The sequence below is a fragment of the Nyctereutes procyonoides genome, unplaced genomic scaffold (genome assembly GCF_905146905.1).
Source record: "Nyctereutes procyonoides isolate TBG_1078 unplaced genomic scaffold, NYPRO_anot_genome, whole genome shotgun sequence".
In the NCBI taxonomy this organism is placed as follows: domain Eukaryota; kingdom Metazoa; phylum Chordata; class Mammalia; order Carnivora; family Canidae; genus Nyctereutes; species Nyctereutes procyonoides.
Genome location: NW_026575051.1, coordinates 5,994,657 through 6,016,069, shown reverse-complemented (window position 1 = coordinate 6,016,069; position 21,413 = coordinate 5,994,657). Strand labels below are relative to the sequence as shown.

Below are 21,413 nucleotides of genomic sequence, written 5' to 3'. Positions count from 1 at the left end.
GGCCTATGACTGGGAAGGCAGTGCCTGTAAAGTCCCTCCTGGCTTCAGAAAGTGTTCCACCCACACCCCGGTCAACGCAGCACCGTTTGCCAACGACCTCCTCCAGTTTTGCCAAGAGTCATCCCGTATAATGGTTGCTTGGTTACAGCATCAGGGGTAGACGTGGGCCCAGCTCAAGTATAGAGATCTCCCTTAATTAGCTCCTGCTGGTTTGTAAACCAGCAGAACTTACAGATAGGGACCACAGGTTTCTGTCTGGTGGGGTTTGAGTACCAGTTGGGACCCATACGAGTTCCTCAAGTGTTCTAGGGGCCGTGTGTCTGTCCTTGTTCTAGGGGAGTGGTTTTGGAGAGGTGGACTCTGGCGACTTTGGTCCTACTTCTCACAGATGTGAGCTGGATCACCCTGAGGGAAGGCCTGGTGCTTTGGCAGAACTGGCTTTCCCCGGTGGCCTCATACAATTGACTTGAGGGCTGTTTACTTTATATATCCTTGGCCCCCAGAATGCAGGAGCGTGCCTGTGCGGGCGTCCTCTAAGTGTCCATTGGTTGAGGCAGGCTTCGGGGGTGCCATCCTCACTTCAGACTACTGACGTGGCAGGGAAGGGAAGGCACATGGCAAGGCGAGCAGGCCAGGCCTGGCTGGCACCATTCCTTAAGGGAGGCCCTTCAGAGGCATTCCTGCTTCATGGCATGTGACCTTTCTCCAGCCCAGTGTGGCTTCCCCCCATAGCACTGACCACTGTAGTGGGGCGACCTTTCTTCCTATCACTCCACTCTCAAATTGTATTTTTTTCACTAATTCCTTCCTCTGGTGCTCCAGATTGAGGGCACTCTGGAACCCGAGCTGGCTCTGAAGAGCCGTCCCTCTGACAGCCTTCCTCTCAGACATTTGGAGCGGCCGCCTCTGGTAAAGAATGGGCTGAGGCTGGGTGTGGCAGTCACCCTGAGGAGAGCCAGTGCTGCCCCCAAGTAGGGCCTGGGGACTTGACCTTGGTCTAGACTCGCTTCCCAAGCTGTCTTCCACACCCAGAAAGGCAAGAAAGTCCCTTTGGTGTTCTGTTTTTAGTTGAGCAAAGTACAGGTTTTACCACTACTGTTTTTCAGTTCAGTGTTCAGGTGTGGGTCTTGTGCATGTTAAATACTAATACTCCCTTTGTTTGCTGGACCCTTCTGTGTTTGAGGGCTGAGGTCTCACCTACCTGTTGGAGCTCCTGGTATTCCCATCAGTCCCGGAAACTAGAGTGACAGGGTCTTTCACTGAGAAAGGAGGTGGGGTTAGATTGGAGAGGGGAGCTGAGCTGTCAGCAAAAAGAGGGCTGACAGGAGTGGGAATGTCCTTGTGGGGATTAGTGTCCATCCATTCCTCCTGGAAAACTCAGTTCTGATGGGACAAAGCTGTGAAGTCCTCTGATCTGCCTTTTGGGGTCCTCTGGTGCAGCCTGAGTTGGCAGTAGTGGCCTATGCTGGGTCCTACTGTAGCCCTTTTGCTTTGCTAGTCCCCAGATGCCTGGGAGCCACGTGGCATAGTGCTGGAGTAGAGTGCTTCCCACTCTGGTCCTTGAAGCTCCTGAGTGCCAGCCACCCTTCCCCGAATGTGCCGTCCTATCTTCAGGGGCTGTGCTGACACATCCCCTCCCTGCCCATTTGTCACAGCCTTGCCTGACTACTGTGAGACACCATGTCTTGTCTTCTGTTATTTCCCCAGCAATGAACTTCCAAAGAAGTCCCTGCTTCTGGTCTTGGATGTGTTCTCTCAAGTGACAGGTTTCCTGAGGGCTGGCCACAGATACTTTTGCTTTTGTAGGAGGCAGGTAGAGCCTATCCCCAAACAAGGAAACTTGGGTTTGGCCTTACATAGGCCTGCTCTGCTCAGAGGCTACCTCCCTTGACTACCTCATAGTACCTGGGGCTAGTTTGAGAAAACAAGCCCAAGAAGGGAAGGACCCCTGCGCTCAGGAATACAAGCTAGGTCATCTGAAAAATAATGTAACACCCTCTCTACATAGAGTATGAAAGAAAAGCATATGATCATCTCAATAGACACAAAAAGTATTTGACAAAATTCAACACCCCTTATGACAAAAACCTAAGAATATAACTTGCCCACCCTGATAAATGGCATCTATGAAAACCCTAACATTAAGTAATTAATGTTAGACTGACTGATAAAAAACCTGATGTTTTCCCCCTAAGATCAGGAGCAAGACAAGTGTGTCTCCTCTTGCCATGACTCAGCATTGTACTAGAGGGTCCTTCCAGGGCAATCAGGCAAGAAAATAAAAGTTATCTGGGTTAGAAAGGAAGAAGTAAAACTATCTCTGCAGATGACAGGATCTTGGATTTAGAAAATCCTGGGGCACCTGTGTAGCTCAGTTGGTTAAGTGTCTGCCTTCAGTTCGGGTCATGATTCTAGAGTCCTGGGATCAGAGCCCTGTGTCACGCTCTGCACTCAGCATGGTGTCTGCTTCTCCCTCTCCCTCTGTCCCTCCCTGCTGCCTGTGTGCTCCCTGGCTCGCTCTCTCAAAAAAAATCTTTTTAAAAAATCCTAAAGGGCAATCCGGGTGGCTCAGTGGTTTAGCCCCACCTTCAGCCCTGGGCGTGATCCTGGAGACCCAGGATCGAGTCCCACATCAGGCTCCCTGCATGGAGCCTGCTTCTCCCTCTGCCTGTGTCTCTGCCTCTCTCTCTCTCTCTCTCTCTCTCTCTCTCTCTCTCTCTCTGTCTCTAATGAATAAATAAAATCTTTAGGAAAAAAAATCCTAAAGAATCCACTAAAAATACTTTTATAACTAGTAAGTGAATTCTGCAAGGGTACAAGATATAAAATTGATACATAATCATATTTCTTTACACTCACAATTGCACAAAGTGAGAATGAAATTAATAAAGCAATTTCACATAACAGCATCAAAAAGAATAAAATATGGGCAAATTTTTTAAAAATCATAGTTTACACTTTGAAAACTACAAACATTGCTAAACAAAAGTAAATGAATAAATGGAAAGACAAGCCATGTTCATGGATTGGAAGATTTATATGGAAGATTACACAATCCCTATCAAAATCTCAGCCAGCTTTGCAGAAATTTGACAAGCTGACACTAAAATCCAAATGGGAATTCAGGGGATCCAAAATAGCCTAAACAATCTTGAAAAAAGAAGAACCAGGACACCTGGGTGGCACCATCAGATAAGCATCTGCCTTCAGCTCAGGTTGAGATCTCAGGGTCCTGGGATGGAGCTCCCCCAACCCCCCAGTTAGGCTGTCTGCTCAGCAGGGTGTCAGCTTCTCCCTCTCTCTCAAATAAATAAAATCTTAATTAAAAAAAAAAGGAACAAAATTGGAGGACTCACACTTCACAATTTCAAAACTTAACTACATAGCTATGGTAATCAAGATGGTACGTGTGGCACTAAGGGCACCTGGGTGGCTTGTTTGGTTAAGCTTGTGCCTTCAGCTCAGATCATGACCTTGGGGTCCTGGGATCAAGCCCTGCATCAGGCTCTCTGCTCAGCACGGAGTCTGCTTCTCCCTCTGCCCCTCACCCCACTTGTGCGCTCTCTCGTTCATACTGTCTCTCAATATTTGGGGAAAAAAAAAAGATGGTGTGGTACTGGCATAAGGTAGACATACAGATCAGCGGGACAGGATTGAAAATCCAGAAATAAACATTCACATTTAAAGTCCATTGATTTTGGATAAAGGCAACGAAAAAACTGAATGGAGGAAGAATCACCTTCAACGAAAAGCGCTTGGACAACTGTATATTCACATGTGTAAGAATGATGTTGGACCCACCTCACACCACATAACAAATATCAACTAAAGATGGATCAAAGGCTTAAATAGAACTGAAACTATATAACTCTTAGAAAAAAAAACCACATAGGGCAGCCGGGGTGGCTCAGTGGTTTAGCGCCGCCTTCAGCTCAGGGCCTGATCCTGGGGACCTGGGATCGAGTCTCATGTCGGGCTCCCTGCATGGAGCCTGCTTCTCCCTCTGCCTGTGTCTCTGCCTCTCTCTCTTTCTCTCTCTCTCTCTCTCTCTCTCTCTCGCGCGCGCGCGCGCGCGCACGTGTGCGTGCGCACGCTCCTGAATAAATAATCTTTAAAAAACCCCACATAAATCTTTGTGACTTTGGATTAGGCAGTGGTTTCTTAGAACACCAAAAAGCACAGCAACAAAAGAAATTGAATATCATCAAAATTAAAGACTTGTGTTCAGAAGACATCCTAAAGAAAAATTGAAAAAATTCACAGAATGAGAGAAAATATTTTAAAATTATATATCTGATAAGGGAAGGGACTTGCATATAAACTATATAAAGAATTCCTACAACTCAATAATAAGACGAATATCCCAGGTAAAAAATGGGCAGAAAACTCAGAGACCTCTCTATAGACCGAAGGCCAATAAGCACATGGAAAGATGTGCTTGGCATCATTAGCCATCAAGGAAATAAAAATCAAAAGCACAATGAGATGATACTATACACTCACTAGAATGGCTATATTTTATTTTATTTTTTTAAATTTTTTAAAAAATTTTTATTTATTTATGATAGTCACAGAGAAAGAGAGAGAGGCAGAGACAGGCAGAGGGAGAAGCAGGCTCCATGCACCGGGAGCCCGATGTGGGATTCGATCCCGGGTCTCCAGGATCGCGCCCTGGGCCAAAGGCAGGCGCCAAACCACTGCGCCACCCAGGGATCCCAGAATGGCTATATTTTAAAAAGACATAATGAGTGTTGGTGAAAATGTGGAGAGACAAAAACCTTTGTACATTGCTGGTGTGAATGTACAATGGTGCGGCCACTTTGGAAAGCATGTTGGCAGTTCCTAAAAAATGTTAAGCATAGAGTGACCGAATGATCCGCAGTTACTATATGATCCTGCCCCTAGGTATATACCCAAGAGAAATGAAAACATGCCTGCACAGAAACTTTTAACATGAATGTTTATAGCAGCATCATTCATAATGGCCAACAAGTGCAAACAACCCAAATGTCCACCAGTTGACAAATGGATAAATAAAATGTATTCTATACAAGGGGATATTGGTAATAAAAAGGAATGAGGTGGGGATCCCTGGGTGGCGCAGTGGTTTGGCGCCTGCCTTTGGCCCAGGGCGCGATCCTGGAGACCCGCGATCGAATCCCACATCGGGCTCCCGGTGCATGGAGCCTGCTTCTCCCTCTGCCTGTGTCTCTGCCTCTCTCTCTCTCTCTCTGTCTGTGTGACTATCATAAGTAAATAAAAATTAAAAATAAAATAAAATTGTGCTGATGGTTGCACCACCCTGTGAATATACTAAAAACCATTGGGTGGTACACTTTAACTGGGTGAATTTTATATGAGTTACATCTGAATTTATATTATGTCTTAATACATTGTATCACACACATACACACACACACACATTAGCACACAGTCTGACTTGCATGCTTCCTGTTTAACTGCTTCCATTCCAGCTTTGGCCTGTAGACAGTCGCTCTGACCCTCCCCACCAGCCCCATCTGGGTCCTCTGTTACTTGCTGCTGCTAGCCACACACACACACACTTTCCTCCCCTGCAGCACTCTGCACAATCCAGTTGTGCTCCCCTGGGGGAGTGTGCCTGGGACTCCAGAAGCCCTTTTCAGCATTCCTCAAAGCACCCAGGGCTGGCAAAGCCTTTTGACCTTGTGTACCAGATGGGCCCGAGCAGCAGCACCCCGTAAAGAGGCTGTATGCCACTCCCTGACTTGGTCTAAAACCCAACTAGCCTTGGCCAGTGACTCCTGGAACTGGCTGAGTCAGCCCTGGGCCCTTCCTCCTTCCTGCTGGCCACCTGAAAGTTTGAGTTGGGGGGCGGGGGGATCCCTGGGTGGCTCGGCGATTTAGGTCTGCCTTCAGCCCAGGGCGTGATCCTAGGGTCCTGGAATTGGGTCCTGCATCGGGCTCCCTGCAAGGATCCTGCTTCTCCCTCTGCCTGTGTCTCTGCCTCTTTCTGTCTCTCATGAATAAATAAATAAAATCTTAAAAAAAAAAAAAAAGAGTTGGGGAGGGGGCCAGGTTATAGAAAGGAAAAGAAAGGTGCCCCCAAAGACTAGATGGTGTGGGGCGGGGAGGGGACAGGTGCTGGGGACTGGGAGGGGAGCCTCTTCACCCTCTGCCCCGCATAAGCACAGACACTCGGGTACTCTTACACAGGCTTTTATTCAGGAGTCCGGGGGTGTGGGTGGGGCTTCCCTTCCCTGGTCCCTGCCTATGGACTCATGGAACCCCATTCAGATGAGCTTGTCCTTCATCTGCCCTTCACAACTCCACCTCCCCAGCTACATCTGCAAGTAGGGGGAGGGGGCACTCAGGGAGAGCCCCCTACCTGCAGTGGCAGTCCATCCAGGTAGGCAGGGATCTCCCCTGAATCTCCACCTACCCCCTAAGATTAAGACAGGAGGGGCAGGAGGCGTGCAGGGTGGCACCCTGAGCTATAGCCAGCCAGGCCTCATGCCCCCAAGGTGTTTGAGGATGAGGCAGGTGCCCTGCAGCCTTTCCCTTTCAGAGCACCTTCAGCCAAGAAGCATCTTGTTTGTGGGGTGAGGGGCAGTGTGGGGGAGATGGCAGGAGGACTGCTGACCTCTTCAGCCTGGGAAGGCAGGAGGTATTCCTGGGAATAGCCCCAGACTCAGATGGCTAAAGGAAGAAGCCAGGGCCTAGGAGGCGTCAAGGGGTTTCTGGGAAGCGCTGAGATCTGTTCCTGGAAGAGCAGAACCATGGCCACCAGGACACTGGAGGATGAGCACAAGCAGCCACAGGATCACTGCTCAGAACAATCTGCAGCTAGCTGAGGGGTGGACCTCCATAGGGACAGAGGCACTCCTGAGCCAGTGCCAGGAGTCGGGCTTATAGAGGCCTCCTGGGGCACAGGTCACTGGCCTGGAGTCCGGCCAGAAGCTGAGGTCAAGGGGGGCTACTGGGCCACAGAGCAGGACCTGCCCAGGAAACTGTGGCCTCTTACTTGGAGAAAGACAATGCAGCGTGGGCATAAGGCCAGGGTCTCCCCACAGGCCTTGCCTTTGAGTGGTGACCCCTTCAGAAGATTCCAGCCAGCACGAGGGGAAGCAGTAGCAGCAGTCCCAGAAGGGGGCCCCAGATATGACCAGGGCCCGGGTTCAGCCCTGACTTGACGCTAGGTTTTTCAGGGCCCTCTGCACCTGTGGGGAGGGAGAGGCTTTGTCTCAGCCTGGACAAGGCTATGCCTGACCTCCCACCCTCCCTGCCAGGGGTGCAAGTGGGGTTCAGCAGCCGGGGAGGAAGCTCTTACTCAGAGGGTTCATGCCCCGCTGTGCGCATAACCTATGCTGGGGGCTGGGTGCTGACATTCTGGAGACAAGGAGGGAAGGTGGGACCAACACTACAGGCCTTACCTGGCAGCGATGACTGCAGGGCCAGGGTACGTGTGGCTTTAGCGCTGGCAGAGGTATTGGGGGAGTTGGACAGGGACTTGGAGGAGGTGTGCCCCATGTGGTCCCATGTGGCCAGCAGCTCACCTGTCTTGTCCTGGCCTGGAAAAACTGAAGCCAAGACCTCACTGGAAGGAGATAACTTTGCCTCAGCCTTGCCCACCTTCTGGGACTGGGGTAGTGGCTCCCGTGTCCCTGTCAAGAACATCTTGGGGTGTGGAGAACTCTCTGGGCTCTTGGAAGGCATTCTTGTCCTGCTGGCCTCTTTGTCTGCCAATTTGGAGATGGGCTCATGGGTTGATTTGGGGGAGGTAGCTGGCCCCTCATCCAAGGAGAACAGGCTGTGAGACACCAACAAGGAAGGGGTCTCAGTTGTTAAGGAAGGTGGAGCCTCCCTTGCGGTGGAGGGGGGCTCCTCCGTTGCTACGGAAGATGGGGCCTTGGTTTCTACAGCAGGTAGAGCCTTGGTTTCCAGGGAGCCGGAGGCCTCTGTTACCAAGGAGGCTGGAGTTTCTGTTGCCAGGGAAGAAGGGATACCCCTTTTGCCAGAGCCTGAAGCTTCAGTTGCCAGGGAGGATGGGGCCTCGGTTACCAGGCCAGGCAAATCCTGAGCCTCTTCCCCGCCCGCGATGGGTTCTGACAAGAAACAAGGCCCCGTGTTAGTGGTGCGGCGGGACCCCACATCCCTGCCCCACCACAGTCACAGTGAGGCGACCAAATGTCCTGTGACCTCTCTCACACAGACATGCTCTCCAGCGAATCTGTCCTTCATTGATAATAAGTTTTATTTTATTTTAGCTTTATAACAGTGTCTCCTCCATCCACCTCCGTGTCCAAATCTGCCTCTCTCCGCACTCACACAACCACTTGTCCAGGGGACTCTCCAGCTAGCTGTGTGTCCCTAATGCGTCGCCCTGGCCATGCCCACCATAGGCACCGCCACCCCGGGGACCCTTTCCTTGAGCTCGAGCTCAGGAGCCCACCCCCCTCCTGTCCTCCACCCTCCCCTGTGAGGGCTGAAATCCAGTCACTTTGAATGACAGGGTGCCGAAGTGACTGCTCAAGGCAGGCAAAGTGGGCTCGGGAAGCCGGATAGGGCGGGCCCACCACGGTCCCCAGGTCCCCGGAGGTGGTGTCCTGCCCAGGCACCGCTGGGGACTCCACGGAGGCTCTAGGACCACCCAGCCCGCATCCCTGGCCGCCCCTTCCTACTTCCCCCCACCCCAGCCCAACTCACCGCAGAGGGAGCTCTCGCAGCGGTAGCCAGATGGACAGAGGGAACACGAAGTGCCTTCCTCGTAGGGTTTCTTTCCCTTCACGTTCCCCCTGTGGGAGGCGAGGATGATGCTGGGGGCCAGGGCGGTCCCTGCAAACCTGAGTCCCTATCCCTCATACAGATACCTAGGCCTGAAGTACCCCGGGTCTTACTTGCTCCCACTAGCTTGCTGGGTTCCCACCAGTGCCCTCGCAGCTCCCCCAAGGGTATGAGGTATAGGCCCAGATTGGCCCCCTCCCACATTCTTAGGCTGCCCAACTCAACCGTCCCCTTGGCTCTGCCCATCCTCTATTCCCGGGGCTCCCTGGGCACTCACGGGGGCTCATAGTTGCAAACCAGCAAATGGATGTTGGTCTCCTCGACACCCTGGAGCTTCTCACAGAAATGGGAGCCACAGCCAATCCTCTCTGTCTTGGCCCAGACCACCTGGAGAAGGGCAAACCCAACAATTTAGCCTGGGTGGGATGCCAGTAGCTAGTGTCTGTCTACACCAGTCTTCTATGGATGAGAAGAAGATCTCTACAACCTGTCAGATCCAAGTCTCTAAGGACCCACAGCTTCAGGATAAAACTCTAAACAGGGAGTTTTGTAGGAATTTGTCCTGAACCACACACACTGTTTCACCAGACCTTTCTCTGAAAAAACTTCATTTTGTATATACCCTCATGAACTCCTCCTGTGCGTTTTCTTTGCAACTTCCTGTGCACTTTAAACAAGGAGTATATCCCAAAGGAATGAATCTCAAATGGGAGAATCTTAGATATCAGCAACAAACAAAATCCGAGAAAGAGAACAGAAGGAGCCATCTTGGATGTAGAAATTCCTCCCCAAAGCACAAGTGAGTGCTTGTGGGGATCTGTCCTGCTCTTTCTAAGTCTGGGTCTCCTAGCTGCTAGAAGGAATTCTGTCTTAAGTGTAAAATTTTAGAAGTCCAAACAATCTTTGTGCACCACCATGGGCTGAGATCAGCAGCCTCCCCTTGCTATTTGCAGGCCCTGGTCTGCTCAGGAGACACTCAAACGGAGGCTAAGTTTTGTTGTGAGATCCGACTCTGGCTATTAATTCTGCACATAGCCTCCAGGACTGGTGGTTTTTCTGTTTAAGTTAGCTGAGGATAGCAGTGGTGAGCATCTCATAGGCAGAAATGCCCCCAGAGTACATGTGCACTCAGCCCTGGAGAACACTGGGGTGGGAGTGGGCCAGACCCACTCCTGCTGGGCACTTACAGCAATCGTAGCAGGAGGAAATGTGTGTGTGCATGTGTGTGTGTGTGTGTGTGTGTTGGGGGTAGGGGGTAAAGTGAGATGTGGCAGGGTACAGAGGGAAGAGGACAGGGAGGGCTGCTGGGCCCTCACAACTTCTTCATCTGGGTGGGTGATGTTGGGATTTTATTCTCGAAAGATTAGCACTAAAAATACCACTCAAAAAAAGCACTGGAAAGTGGAACTGGTGAATATGAGGGGGAAGAAGGTTGAGCTTCCTTTTCTTTTTGTAAGAGAATTGTCATGCTACTGTTCGAACAATAAGCATTGGGTGGAGAAGAACACGAATTCAATAACACTAATGTTAATTCCCCTACACACCCATACACACTTGCACCCAACATCTCTTATCTGGAAATGCAAACGTTCAAAATGCAGTGAGAACACAGACATAAGCAAAAAGTGGCTGGGAAGGGCAGGAAATGCTCTCAAGGTCTCCCTGAAACCTTTATACAGTGACCATTTGTTCTTATTTTACACATGGTTTTGTTGCTTTTTTTTTAAAGATTTTTATTTATTTGAGAGAGAGAGAGAGCATGCGCAGGAGGGAGGGGTAGAGGGACAGGGACAAGCAGACTCCCCACTGAGCAGAGAGCTTTGATGCCAGGACTGGATCCCAGGGCCCTGGCACCATGACCTGAGCAGATGCAGACCCTTAAGCCACTCAGCCACCCAGGTGCCCTCACACACAGTTTGTAAAAGAGGAAGAACGTTAAACACACGCAGTGGTGTTTGCTTCTCGGTCCCCGGCTGATTAGAAGCAGCACCCCAGACGCCATGAGAGATGGCAAAAGAGGGACAGTGAAAAAAAAAAAAAAAAAAAGAGGGACAGTGAGAGAAGCCAGAAGCCCTGCCGGACCTGGGCCAGAGGACGGGACCCCTTAGAGGTCGGTCAGGATTGCCCAGGACAATAATTACGGCCCCCGAAACTGGCTCTGCGACACCTCACTTAGGTCCCCTCTGTACGAGGAGGCCCAGAAGGCCACCTAGGTTTTCAAACGATTGTGGTTCTTCAAGAGTTAACTGGAGATGGTTTGGGCTGAGTCTGAGAAGCAGACTTCCTCAGAGGCCTGCGCCACACATGCGCACCGTGGAAGACTTCTACAAGGGTCTTGCGGGCTTAGAGTCCTGGGGAGGGAGAGGAGGCCCCCCTCGGCCCTCCGCCCTCCGCCCCGCCCCGCCCCTCCGCCCTCCGCCCCGCCCCCTGCGCACGCGGCCCCGCCCCCTCGCCATGTAGCCCCGCCCAGTGCTCTGGGGCCTCGCACCTGCGTGTAGTGGCCGCACATCTGGCCCTGGTCGCAGGTGGCGGCGCTGAGGTTGTAGTGCTCGCGCTCGTGGTGCCACTCCTCCATGGCCAGCGGCACGTCCAAGCCGTGGCCCGTGATGGCGAACAGGTTTTCGCCGCGCCTCCCGCGCTCCTTGTTGTGGCCCCACACGCACTGCTTCGCGTAGGCCTTGGCGAAGGCGGCCAGCTCCTCGTTCCACCTCTGCGGGGCAGGTCGAGGAGGAAGGTGAGGAACGCCTTGGGCTCCGTGGAGGCGGGGGGGGGGGGGACGTGGGGATGCCCACAACTCTGGGGTCAGAGAAGAAGGTTGGAGGTGTCCTGGGGGCCTCTGCAGGCGGAGCCCTCCCCTCCCTCGGGGTGACCCTGGCCGTGATCAGGAACAGGTCTGTGCTCCTGGTGGGCTTCTGTGGGGAGGTGGGAGGCTGCCTCGCCGGGCCATGGAGTCAGCCAAACTTGGGACCATTTACCAGCTATGTGGTTTCAGACAGATTGCCTCATCTTCCTAAACTTGCATGGGCTTTGGGAAGAATACATGAGTTGATGTTTGTAATGGTGTTATTATTAATTAATATCCTTCTATGAACGGAGGACGGCTGCGCCCTGCATACCTCCCACAGCTGCCCGACTGCTCTGAAGACCACAGGATGTCCAGTAAGGTGTTCAAGGGCTGCATTGTTTATTCCACCACCCTCCACCCTCTTACCCACGCATCATAAGTAAGAGGGGGTCAGCACTCCCCTCTCAGGTCCCACTCTCCCCTTGGGGTTGCCCAGCCTCCATGGCTTTACCACCTCCGGACTTCCCTCCCAAGTGCTCTCAACCCTTGTCAACCTATTAAGTGTCTCCATGTGACCCTCACTGAGAGGCCTATTTTCAGAACTTTGGTGTCTCCAGGAGCTATCAGATCCCAAAAGCACCGTTCTCCTGGGGGGGACCTCAGGTGAGGCAGCCGGAGGGGGCATTTTAGGTTAAGGGACCCCTGAGGTTCTCTGTGTCCCTGGCTGGGAGGACAGGCCCAGTGTGGGTGGGAAGAGGGATTAACAAAGGATTGAGGAGAAAGGTCTGGATCCCATTAAACTTTGTCCTTGGCCTCTCCTAGAAATGGATGCCTGGCGGCAACTCTTGCTCCACCCTCTGGGGGCCCAGCCAGCTGTGGGAGCCAGACAGCCTATAAAGTGCCAAGAGCTTGGGTGACCCTGAGAGGAGGGGATTGTGTGGCTCCTCACCCACACAAGGCTCTCAGGAGCAGCTGCCTGGGGTGGGGATGAGAACACAGGGCTGGGACAGCCCCATTTTGTGACTATGGGTGAATCCCTTTCCTTCCCTGGGTGTTTTTGTCCCAAATCACTGGTCCCTGAGGTTGTCTCAGACTCTGGCGGTAAAGGGAGCTGGGGAGTGAGAAGTGGCAGGGTGTAGGGGACCAGGATCAGGGTTTCTGGGATGACCTGCGGGACCTCAGACTGAATAGTCAGCTCCTTCAGGGTAAGACAGTGATGTGGCCCCAGTGTCTGGCACAGTGCTGGCGCATAGCAGGTGCTCAATAGACATTTGTCAGCTGTTGATGACTGGCTCTGTTTAAAGTGGTCTCCCTGCGGAGGCTGGCTGCGATTCCTATTCTGCCTGGATGTGTGGAATCTCACCAGTAGAGTCATTCCTATGGGTCTCAGGGCTTCTCAGTCTTCCCGAGACCCCTGTGGATTTTTGAGTCCTGGCATCCACCCACACTGGCCACATGGTCACCATCTGAAAACAAGTCTATTCATTCATTTACTCATTCACTCACTCATGCAACAGTCTGGGGGCTCTGTGCCAGCCTGGAGGTGAAGCCCAAGTTCACATTGTCATAAACGATTGGGCTACCACATGGTAAATGACAGACTCACAATGGGTCATGAAGAGGCACCAAGGAGGGTCATTTAGCCCAACCTGAGGGTGGGAAGGAGACACTAAGCTAAGGGTTAGAACTGAGGCATTGGTCAGGTGGAGAGGGGAGGACATCCTGAACAGAAGCCATAGCATGAGCAAAGGTGTAGAGGTGAGAAACACCGTCTTAGCTGGGGAAGGATAAGCTGTTGAGGTAACTGAGGGAGAAACTGAGCAGGAGAGGAAGCTGGCGGTGTAAGCAGGGCCCCGGACACACAGAGCCTTCTCAGGAGCTGGTGCTTTATCCCGAGGCAGTCAGGAGCCATTGGGAGCTGTTGAAAGGTACTGAACAAGGTCAAGACCATGTGTTGGATTATTCATTCTGGCAACGGAGGCCAGAGCCTGGCAAAGCAGGTAGAGGCTCTTCTAGGAGTCTTGAGAGAAGTCTTGAAAGACTGGACCAGGGTTGTACCAAGGGAGCAGGATGTGGGAGTAGGAGTCAAGGAAGATCGAACCTTCTGGGAGGTAAAAGTGGTGACAATTAGATGTGGAAACTAAAAGAGAGAAAAGAGTCCACAAGAACTGCCACCTGCCTCACCCTGGGCCCGTTCCCTCTTTTGTTAATCACATACTTACTGAGCACTTACTATGTGTCACACATGTTCTAAGCGCTTTCTACATATTCATTCAGTCCTCCCAACCATCCTACAGGGGAGTTGCTATGTTGTCATCACCTTCAATTTACAGATGAGGAAGCTGAGGCACAGAGAAGTTAAGTAACTTAGCCAAGGTCACAGAGCTAATAAATGGCAGAATTAAGATTTGAGAGAAGCCATCTGGCTCCAGAGTTTCTGCATTTACCACTCCTGAGATTGAGCCTGAGCCTTGTTCCAAATTTATCCTGGTGTCCCAGCCCCTCCCCTCCTCCCATCACTTCCCACCGGACAGCAGCATAACCCCTGAATATCCAAACTGCTTCCCAGAATGTTGTCCCTCCACCAAGGTCCACCTCTGTCCACAGAGCAGCTCCTGGGTGATTAGCCCCCAGCCTCAGCCAACAAATCTCAAGGGATAGGTCAGGAAATGGAAGCCTTTGAAAGTAAAGGGACCCACCCCTAGTACTTTGCCAGATGGAACAAAGCTATTAGAACTCCAGTCCCCAGACCCCTCAGGCTCACTGCTCTGTTTCCCAGGTGTGAACTTGCTCTGAGGCATGAGCTGTGGGGTCCCTGGACATTGCTCATGAACCTTCCAGAGCACCTGAGGGTGGCCAGAGAGGATGGGCCTGCTTGGTCCTCAGGGAGAGCAGGAAGGAGGTGAATTTCCGACTTTATCTCTTTTCATCTTGACCATTAACATCTTGCCCCTAATTCTACCATCAAATAATTCTCCGTTTCGACTGAGGTAACCACCATCCCAAATCTGGTTTCCATCATCTATAGGCATGTCCCTGTGTGTTTACTACATCTGCATGTGTCCCCACCAGTATACAATAGTATATTTTTTTACATTTTTAAACCTTATGTAAATATGCCCTACTGTGTATGTATGTGTGTGTGTATATATACATACATATATATATATATATATATATATATATATATATATATATTGAGATTTCCTTCCCCACCCCTATCAGTGTTATGTCTGTGAGATTCAGTCCATGTTGATATATAGGTAGCTCTAATGAAGAAGATGAGAAACTGATGGTCCTTATTAGGTTAAAGGAGTCACCCCAAATCGCAGGTCTTGCGATGTGACCCAGACAGAATGTGAACTGTGTGATGCAGAGCCCTCTCCGCTTCTGGCTCCTGTTCTCACCCACCTCCTTAGTACATCCCTCCTACCCTAGTGCTGGGTGGGACCCATCCTGCTGCCTGCGTTTCCTCTTCTCATTGACTTGGAAGGCATCTGAAAGACCGTTTTCACCCAGGTGTTAGGAACTTGTGTTCCCCCTATCACAGGCACCTGGATTTTAGGAAGGGGTCACTGGAGTGGGAATCTGGGTCTCTCAGGCCTGGCTCTACCAGCTGAGGGACTTGAAAGCCCCTGAGGGACCAGCAAGTCCCTCTGAGCCTCAGTTTCCTGATCTGTTTAATGGGACTACTTTTGGGGACCTGTGAATTATATAATATGTCTCTGTCACTGACCAGAGACATGAGTCTCTGAGGTAGCTTCAACTCAGGGGTGGGAAGGATTGGGGGACCTGGCCCCAGCACCCCTCAGTCCTGGCAGGTGAGTGTCCCTGGCCACACTTACCATTTGCAGCATATCAGCCGCAGGTGGGGATGCCTGGGACCGGTAGAGGTTGTGCAGCTCCACCATTGCACGTTTCTCATCTTCAGTGAGGGCGCCAGCAGGGCCCACGGTGGCCGCCAGCAGCAGCAGCAGCAGCAGATCACAGGAGCTGTGCATGGTGGCCAGTCCTCTCAGCCTCTCCCGGCCAGGGGTCTGGCAGCTGGATTTAAAGTCCTTCCCACACAAGCACCACCCTGGCTGGGGTGGCGGGAGGGGCTGTCTGCAGGCCTGGCCCAGCTCACACAATGTCTCCAGGAGGGCTGGGTGCTTGGGTCCTGACCAGAGTTGAGTTCGCTCCCAGCATTTATCTCCCCTCAGAGTCCTTGGCAAAAGCCTTCTTTCTCTTGGTAACGGGGGCTCAGGCCAAGTGCTGTGTGTGTTCTGCAGTCCTCCTGAGTGGTGGACAGGTCCTCAGGGGCAAAATATAGTAACCCAGGTCACACCCACTGGGTGCTGAGGACAAGTAAGAGGACAGGAACCACATGGACCCTGCCCCTGAGGACTGGGCAGGATAAAGAAGCTGTAGTTGGCTTATGGGAGGACAGAGGAAGACAAGATGTATTTTGTAAAAAAGATGGGCCAGCCAAAACCTGAATCCTGGTTCTGCTCCTTTGCTGGCTATGTTTTTGGCAGTTTTCTTAATCAGATCAGTGGCAATAATAGTACCTACCTCATGGTGCTGGAAAGAAGATTAAATGAGATCAAATGTATGTAAGACACCCAGTATGGTACCTGGCACTGAGTAGCAGTAGACAGGAACTACCCACATGGCATGGCCTTGGCCAGCTCTCAGCTCCGTGAGGAGGCAGGACTCCTGCTCACAGGAGAAGAGATGGGGTGTTTCCCACTCTAGTTGTATCCTGGAATAGGGCTTTTCACTATGGTTAAAATATTGGCTTCTGCGTACCCTTTGTGAATGCATGTACTTGAGGTGCTTGTTTAGAAGTGGGATGCTGGAACCTTTCCTGCTCTGAATATCTAGAAAATTGAATGTGTCTGTTTTTGAAATCGAGAAAGCAGAAAAGCAGAGGGAAGGGTGAGCTGATGCAGTAGGAGCTTGGAGGGGAGGATATTAGAGGGGAAATAGGCCCAGTGGCCAAGCACTTGCACCATAAGGACCATGCAGGGCAGGGACCAAGGTCTTGGCCCTTCATGGGTCAGGAGTCTGGAATTAGTACTATTGAGTTTAGCTGGGATACTTAAAACCTGTACTCTTAGTGAATGGGGACCTAGAAAAAGCCTGCTCATTGGCTTTGGAAGAAAACCCATTTCTGCTCACATCTTTGGGTTAAAACAAAAGCAGAGACAAAGAGAGCTTGGATCACTCACACACACACACACACACACACACACCCCTATTGTGTAGAACTAATTTTAAAATCCAGCAAAGTTGTAAGATATGAAATCAACACACAACACAAGTGGTATTTCTATATCCTAACAATGAATAACCCCAAAAAGAAATTAAGAAAATAATTCTGTATACAATAGCAATACAAATAATAAAATACTTAGGAGTTAACTTAACCAAGGAGGCAAAAAACTTATACATTTAAAACTATAGGGGCAGCCCCCGTGGCTCAGCGGTTTAGCACCGCCTTCAGCCAAGGGTGTGATCCTGGAGACCTGGGATCGAGTCCCACATCAGGCTCTCTGCATGGAGCCTGCTTCTCCCTCTGCCTGTGTCTCTGCCTCTCTCTCTGTGTCTCTCATTAATAAGTAAATAAAATCTTTTTTAAAAAAACTATAAAACATTGCTGAAAGAACTTAAAGAAGATAGGAAATAAATGAAAAGACATCCCATGTTCATGGATTAGAAGTCTTAATACTACCAAAAACAATCTACAGAGTCAATGCAATCCCTATCAAAACCCCAGTGATGATTTTTTGCAGTAAGAAAAAAAAAATCCATCCCAAAAAATCATATGAATCTCAAAGGACTCCAAGTAGCCAAAGCAATCTTGAAAAAGAAACAAAGTTGGAGGTCTCACATTTCCTGATTTTAAGTTACTTCAAAGCTACAGTAATCAAAACAGTGTGGCACTAACACACAGACAGACATATAGACCAATGGAATAGACTACAGATCCCAGTAATAAACTCTTACATATATGATCAAATGATTTTTGAGAAGGGTGTCAAATCAAGATCGTTTAATGGGGAAAGGGCAGTCTTTTCAACAAATTGTGCTGGGAAAACTGGATATCCACATGCATAAGAATGAAGTTGGACCCTTACTTTGCACTGTATCAACTCAGATCAAAGACCTGTGCATAAGAGCTAAAGCTATAAGACAAGAGAAGAAAACATAGGGGAAGAGCTTCATAACATTGGATTTGTCAAGGATTTTTTCGATGTGACACCAAAATATAGGCAACAAAATAAAATACAGATGAATTTCATTCAAAGGATGAAATCAATGAAGCAGAAAGGAAACCCATGGAATGGGGGAAAATATTATCAAATCATATATCTGATAAGGGATTAATATATATAAAGAACTCCTATATTCAAGAGCAACATGATTAAAAAATGGACAAAGGACTTAATAGATATTTCTCCAGAGAAGATATACCAAAAAGCATGTAAAAAGATGCTCAGTGTCACCAGTCATTAGGGAAATGCAAATCAAAACCACAATGAGATATCCCTTCACACCCATTAGGATGGCTATTATAACAACAACAACAACAACAACAACAACAACACTCCCCCCAAAATAGTGACTGTTGACAAAGAAATAGTGAAATTAGCACCCTTGGGCCTTGCTGATGGCAATGTAAAGTGGTACAGCCACTGTGGAAGACAGTATGGTGGTTACTCAGAAAAACTAAACAGAATTACGTTTTGATCCAACAAGTCCACTTCTGGATATATATCCAAAAGAATTTATTTTGTTTTTTTTTTAAATGATTGGTGGGCTATCCAAAAGAATTTTTTTTTAAATCTTTTTTTAAGCATTTTTAAATTTTTATTTATTTATGATAGTCACAGAGAGAGAGACACACACAGAGACACAGGCAGAGGGAGAAGCAGGCTCCACGCACCCGGGAGCCCGATGTGGGATTCGATCCCGGGTCTCCAGGATCCCGCCCTGGGCCAAAGGCAGGCGCCAAACCGCTGCGCCACCCAGGGATCCCTCCAAAAGAATTTAAAGCGGAGATTCAAACAGATGGTGGACCACCAATGTTCATAGCAGCACTATTTGCAATAGCTGAAAGGTGGAAATGACCCAAATGCCCATCAGTGAATGGTAGATGTATACAATTAAATATTATTCAGTCTTAAAAAGGAAGGGAATCCTGTCATCTGCTACAACATGGATGAACCTTGAAGACATTCTGCTAAGTGAAGCAAGTCAGATACAAAAGGATAAATATTGTATGATTCCACTTATATGAGGGACATAGAGTAGTAAGAATCATAGAAACAGAAAGTAGAACGGTAGTATCCAGGGGCTGGAGGAGAGGAAAATGAAGAGTCTTCTTTTTAAAAGATTTTATGTATTTGAGAGAGAGAGAGTGAGCAAGCGCACACATGCACAAGTGGGGGTGGGGGAGGGACAGAGGGAGAAGCAGACTCCTCACTGAGCAGGAGGCTGGATGTGGGGCTCCATCCCAGGATCCCAGGATTATGACCTGAGCCAAAGGCAGATGCTTAACTGACTGAACCACTCAGGCGCCCAAGAGTCATTTTTTAATGGGTACAGTTTCAGTTTGGGAGGACCAACTATCATCATGATGATAGTTGCACAACAATGGGAAGGTACTTAATGCCACTGAACTATATACATAAAAATGGGTAAGATAGGGGATCCCTGGATGGCTCAGCAGCTTAATGCCTGCCTTTGGCCCAGGGTGTGATCCTGGAGTCCTGGGATCGAGTCCTTAACCGGGCTTCCTGCATGGAGCCTGCTTCTCTGCTTCTCCCTCTGCCTGTGTCTCTGCCTCTCTCTGTCTCTCATGAAAAAATAAATTAAGTCTTTTTTAAAAAATGGGTAGGATAATAAATTTTATGGTACATATATTTTACCACAAACAAAACAAAACAAAACTTGGGGAAAAAAAAACTTGGAAATTCTTTTTTAAGATTTTATTTATTTATTTATTTATTTATTTGAGAGAGAGAGAGAGAGAGAGAGAGAGAGAGAGAGAGAGAGTAGGGGGAGGGGCAGGGGAAGAGAGAAAAAGAGAGAAGCAGGCTCTCCACTGAGCAGGGAGCCTGATGTGGGGCTTGATCCCAGGACCCCGATATCATGACCTAGTCGAACGCAGACACTTAACCGACTGAGCCACCCAGGCACCCAAAACTTGGGAATTCTTAAACTGGTCGAGAGTGAGATGGATATGGAGTAGTAGTGGTGGTGGTGGTAGCGGGAGTAAGCTCAGCAGGAGTAAGTTAAAATCATGTCTGGAGGGAGCTTTCACAACCCAGGCCACTTGGACCATCCACGAGGGAAAACAATCCTCAGGTTTAGTGCACAATCAAAAATTATAAAACACGTGAGGAACTAAGCTCCTGTGAGCAGCAGCATGCAACACAAATGGGAGGATTTCTGTCTCTCAAATTTGAGATAATAGAACAATCTGGAAACCTTTCAAATAACTATATTTAAGATGATGAAGGAAATAAATGAGTAGCTGGAAAAGGGAGCAGGTGTAATTTATTTATTTATTCTTGGGTGGGGAGCAGGTGTAATTTAGGAGGGAGAGTGGAGTATAGTCGGAGAGAGAATGTGAGTCTGTAGTAGGAGAGAAAGCTACTGGGTAAAGTTCCAGTATAGGAGAGAAGGGTAGGAGCCACCAGATTCACAATGGCTAAGCCCTCAAGGGGGCAGCTCTTCCAGAGTGTTTAGCTGATGAAACTGCAAGATGGGGTATCTTTCCTCTAGGGACAGGAAAAAGTAGCGAGTGCCAGACAGCAGCTTGAGCTTGAAATAGAAATAAGGAGACTGGGATCCCTGGGTGGCGCAGTGGTTTGGCGCCTGCCTTTGGCCCAGGGCGCGATCCTGGAGACCGGGAATCAAATCCCACGTCTGGCTCCCGGTGCATGGAGCCTGCTTCTCTCTCTGCCTATGTCTCTGCCTCTCTCTCTCTCTCTCTCTCTCTCTCTCTCTCTCTCTCTCTGTGACTATCATAAATAAATAAAAAAATTAAAGAAAAAAAAGAAATAAGGAGACTTAGGGACACCTGGGTGGCTCAGTGGTTGAGCGTCTGCCTTTCACTCAGGGCGTGATCCTGGAGTCCTAGGATCGAGTCCCGCATCAGGCTCCCTGCAGAGAGCCTGCTTCTCCCTCTGCCTGTGTCTCTGCCTCTGTGTGTGTCCCTCATGAATAAATAAATAAAATATTAAAAAGAAAGAAAGAAAGAAAGAAAGAAAGAAAGAAAGAAAGAAAGAAAGAAAGAAAAGAAAGAAAGGAAAGAAAGAAAGAAACTCAGAAGAATACTTCCCAGGGAGTAAAGTGCTCAAGAGCCAGCCTGGGAGGTGCTGGATGGAAGTGGGAAGGATAAGGTTCTCAGATGCCTCTCAGGCAGAAGCAGGCAGGTGCTCAGGGTGCCCTGTGTGGCCACCCCCAGGCCTCTGCCTTGCCCCTTAACAGCAGAGAAGAACAGCTTTGTAGGCTCAGTACGATGGGCAGCATTCACTTGCACCTCATTCATTCATTCATTCAACAAGTAATCACAGAGCCTCCACTGTGCCAGGTGCTGAGCTGGAACATGTAGACCCGGTTCCCCCTGTCACAGAGCAGGAGACCTAGCAGGAAACATGGATAGCATTGCAGATTAGAGTGTGGGGCTTTCAAGCTGGGTGCCTCTGGCAAGTTATTTCTCTGCTCTTTGGCCTCAGTTTCCTCATCTGTAAATTGGTTTTTTTTTAAGATTTTATTTATTCATGAGACACACACACAGAGAGAGAGAGAGTGAGAGAGGCAGAGACACAGGCAGAGGGAGAAGCAGGCTGTATGCAGGGAGCCCGATGTA

The 21,413-nt window shown here is 49.5% G+C and overlaps 1 protein-coding gene across 2 annotated transcripts; it reads right to left on the bottom strand.

Moving 5' to 3' along the window:
- Positions 1-6,182: 6,182 nt before the first annotated feature.
- On the bottom strand, positions 6,183-15,596 carry PI16 (peptidase inhibitor 16). 2 transcript variants are annotated; one of them, XM_055330811.1, is made up of 6 exons: positions 15,394-15,596; positions 11,252-11,473; positions 9,041-9,150; positions 8,686-8,774; positions 7,536-8,084; positions 6,183-7,199 (listed from the first exon to the last, which is right to left on the bottom strand). In XM_055330811.1, exons 1-6 carry the CDS (start codon positions 15,547-15,549, stop codon positions 7,078-7,080), a joined length of 1,248 nt encoding a protein of 415 aa, XP_055186786.1. In that variant the 5' UTR covers positions 15,550-15,596; the 3' UTR covers positions 6,183-7,077. The 2 variants fall into 2 exon arrangements, with proteins under 2 accessions (XP_055186786.1, XP_055186785.1); XM_055330810.1 differs by having other exon boundaries at positions 7,413-8,084; positions 15,394-15,595.
- Between the last annotated feature and the right edge of the window lie 5,817 nt (positions 15,597-21,413).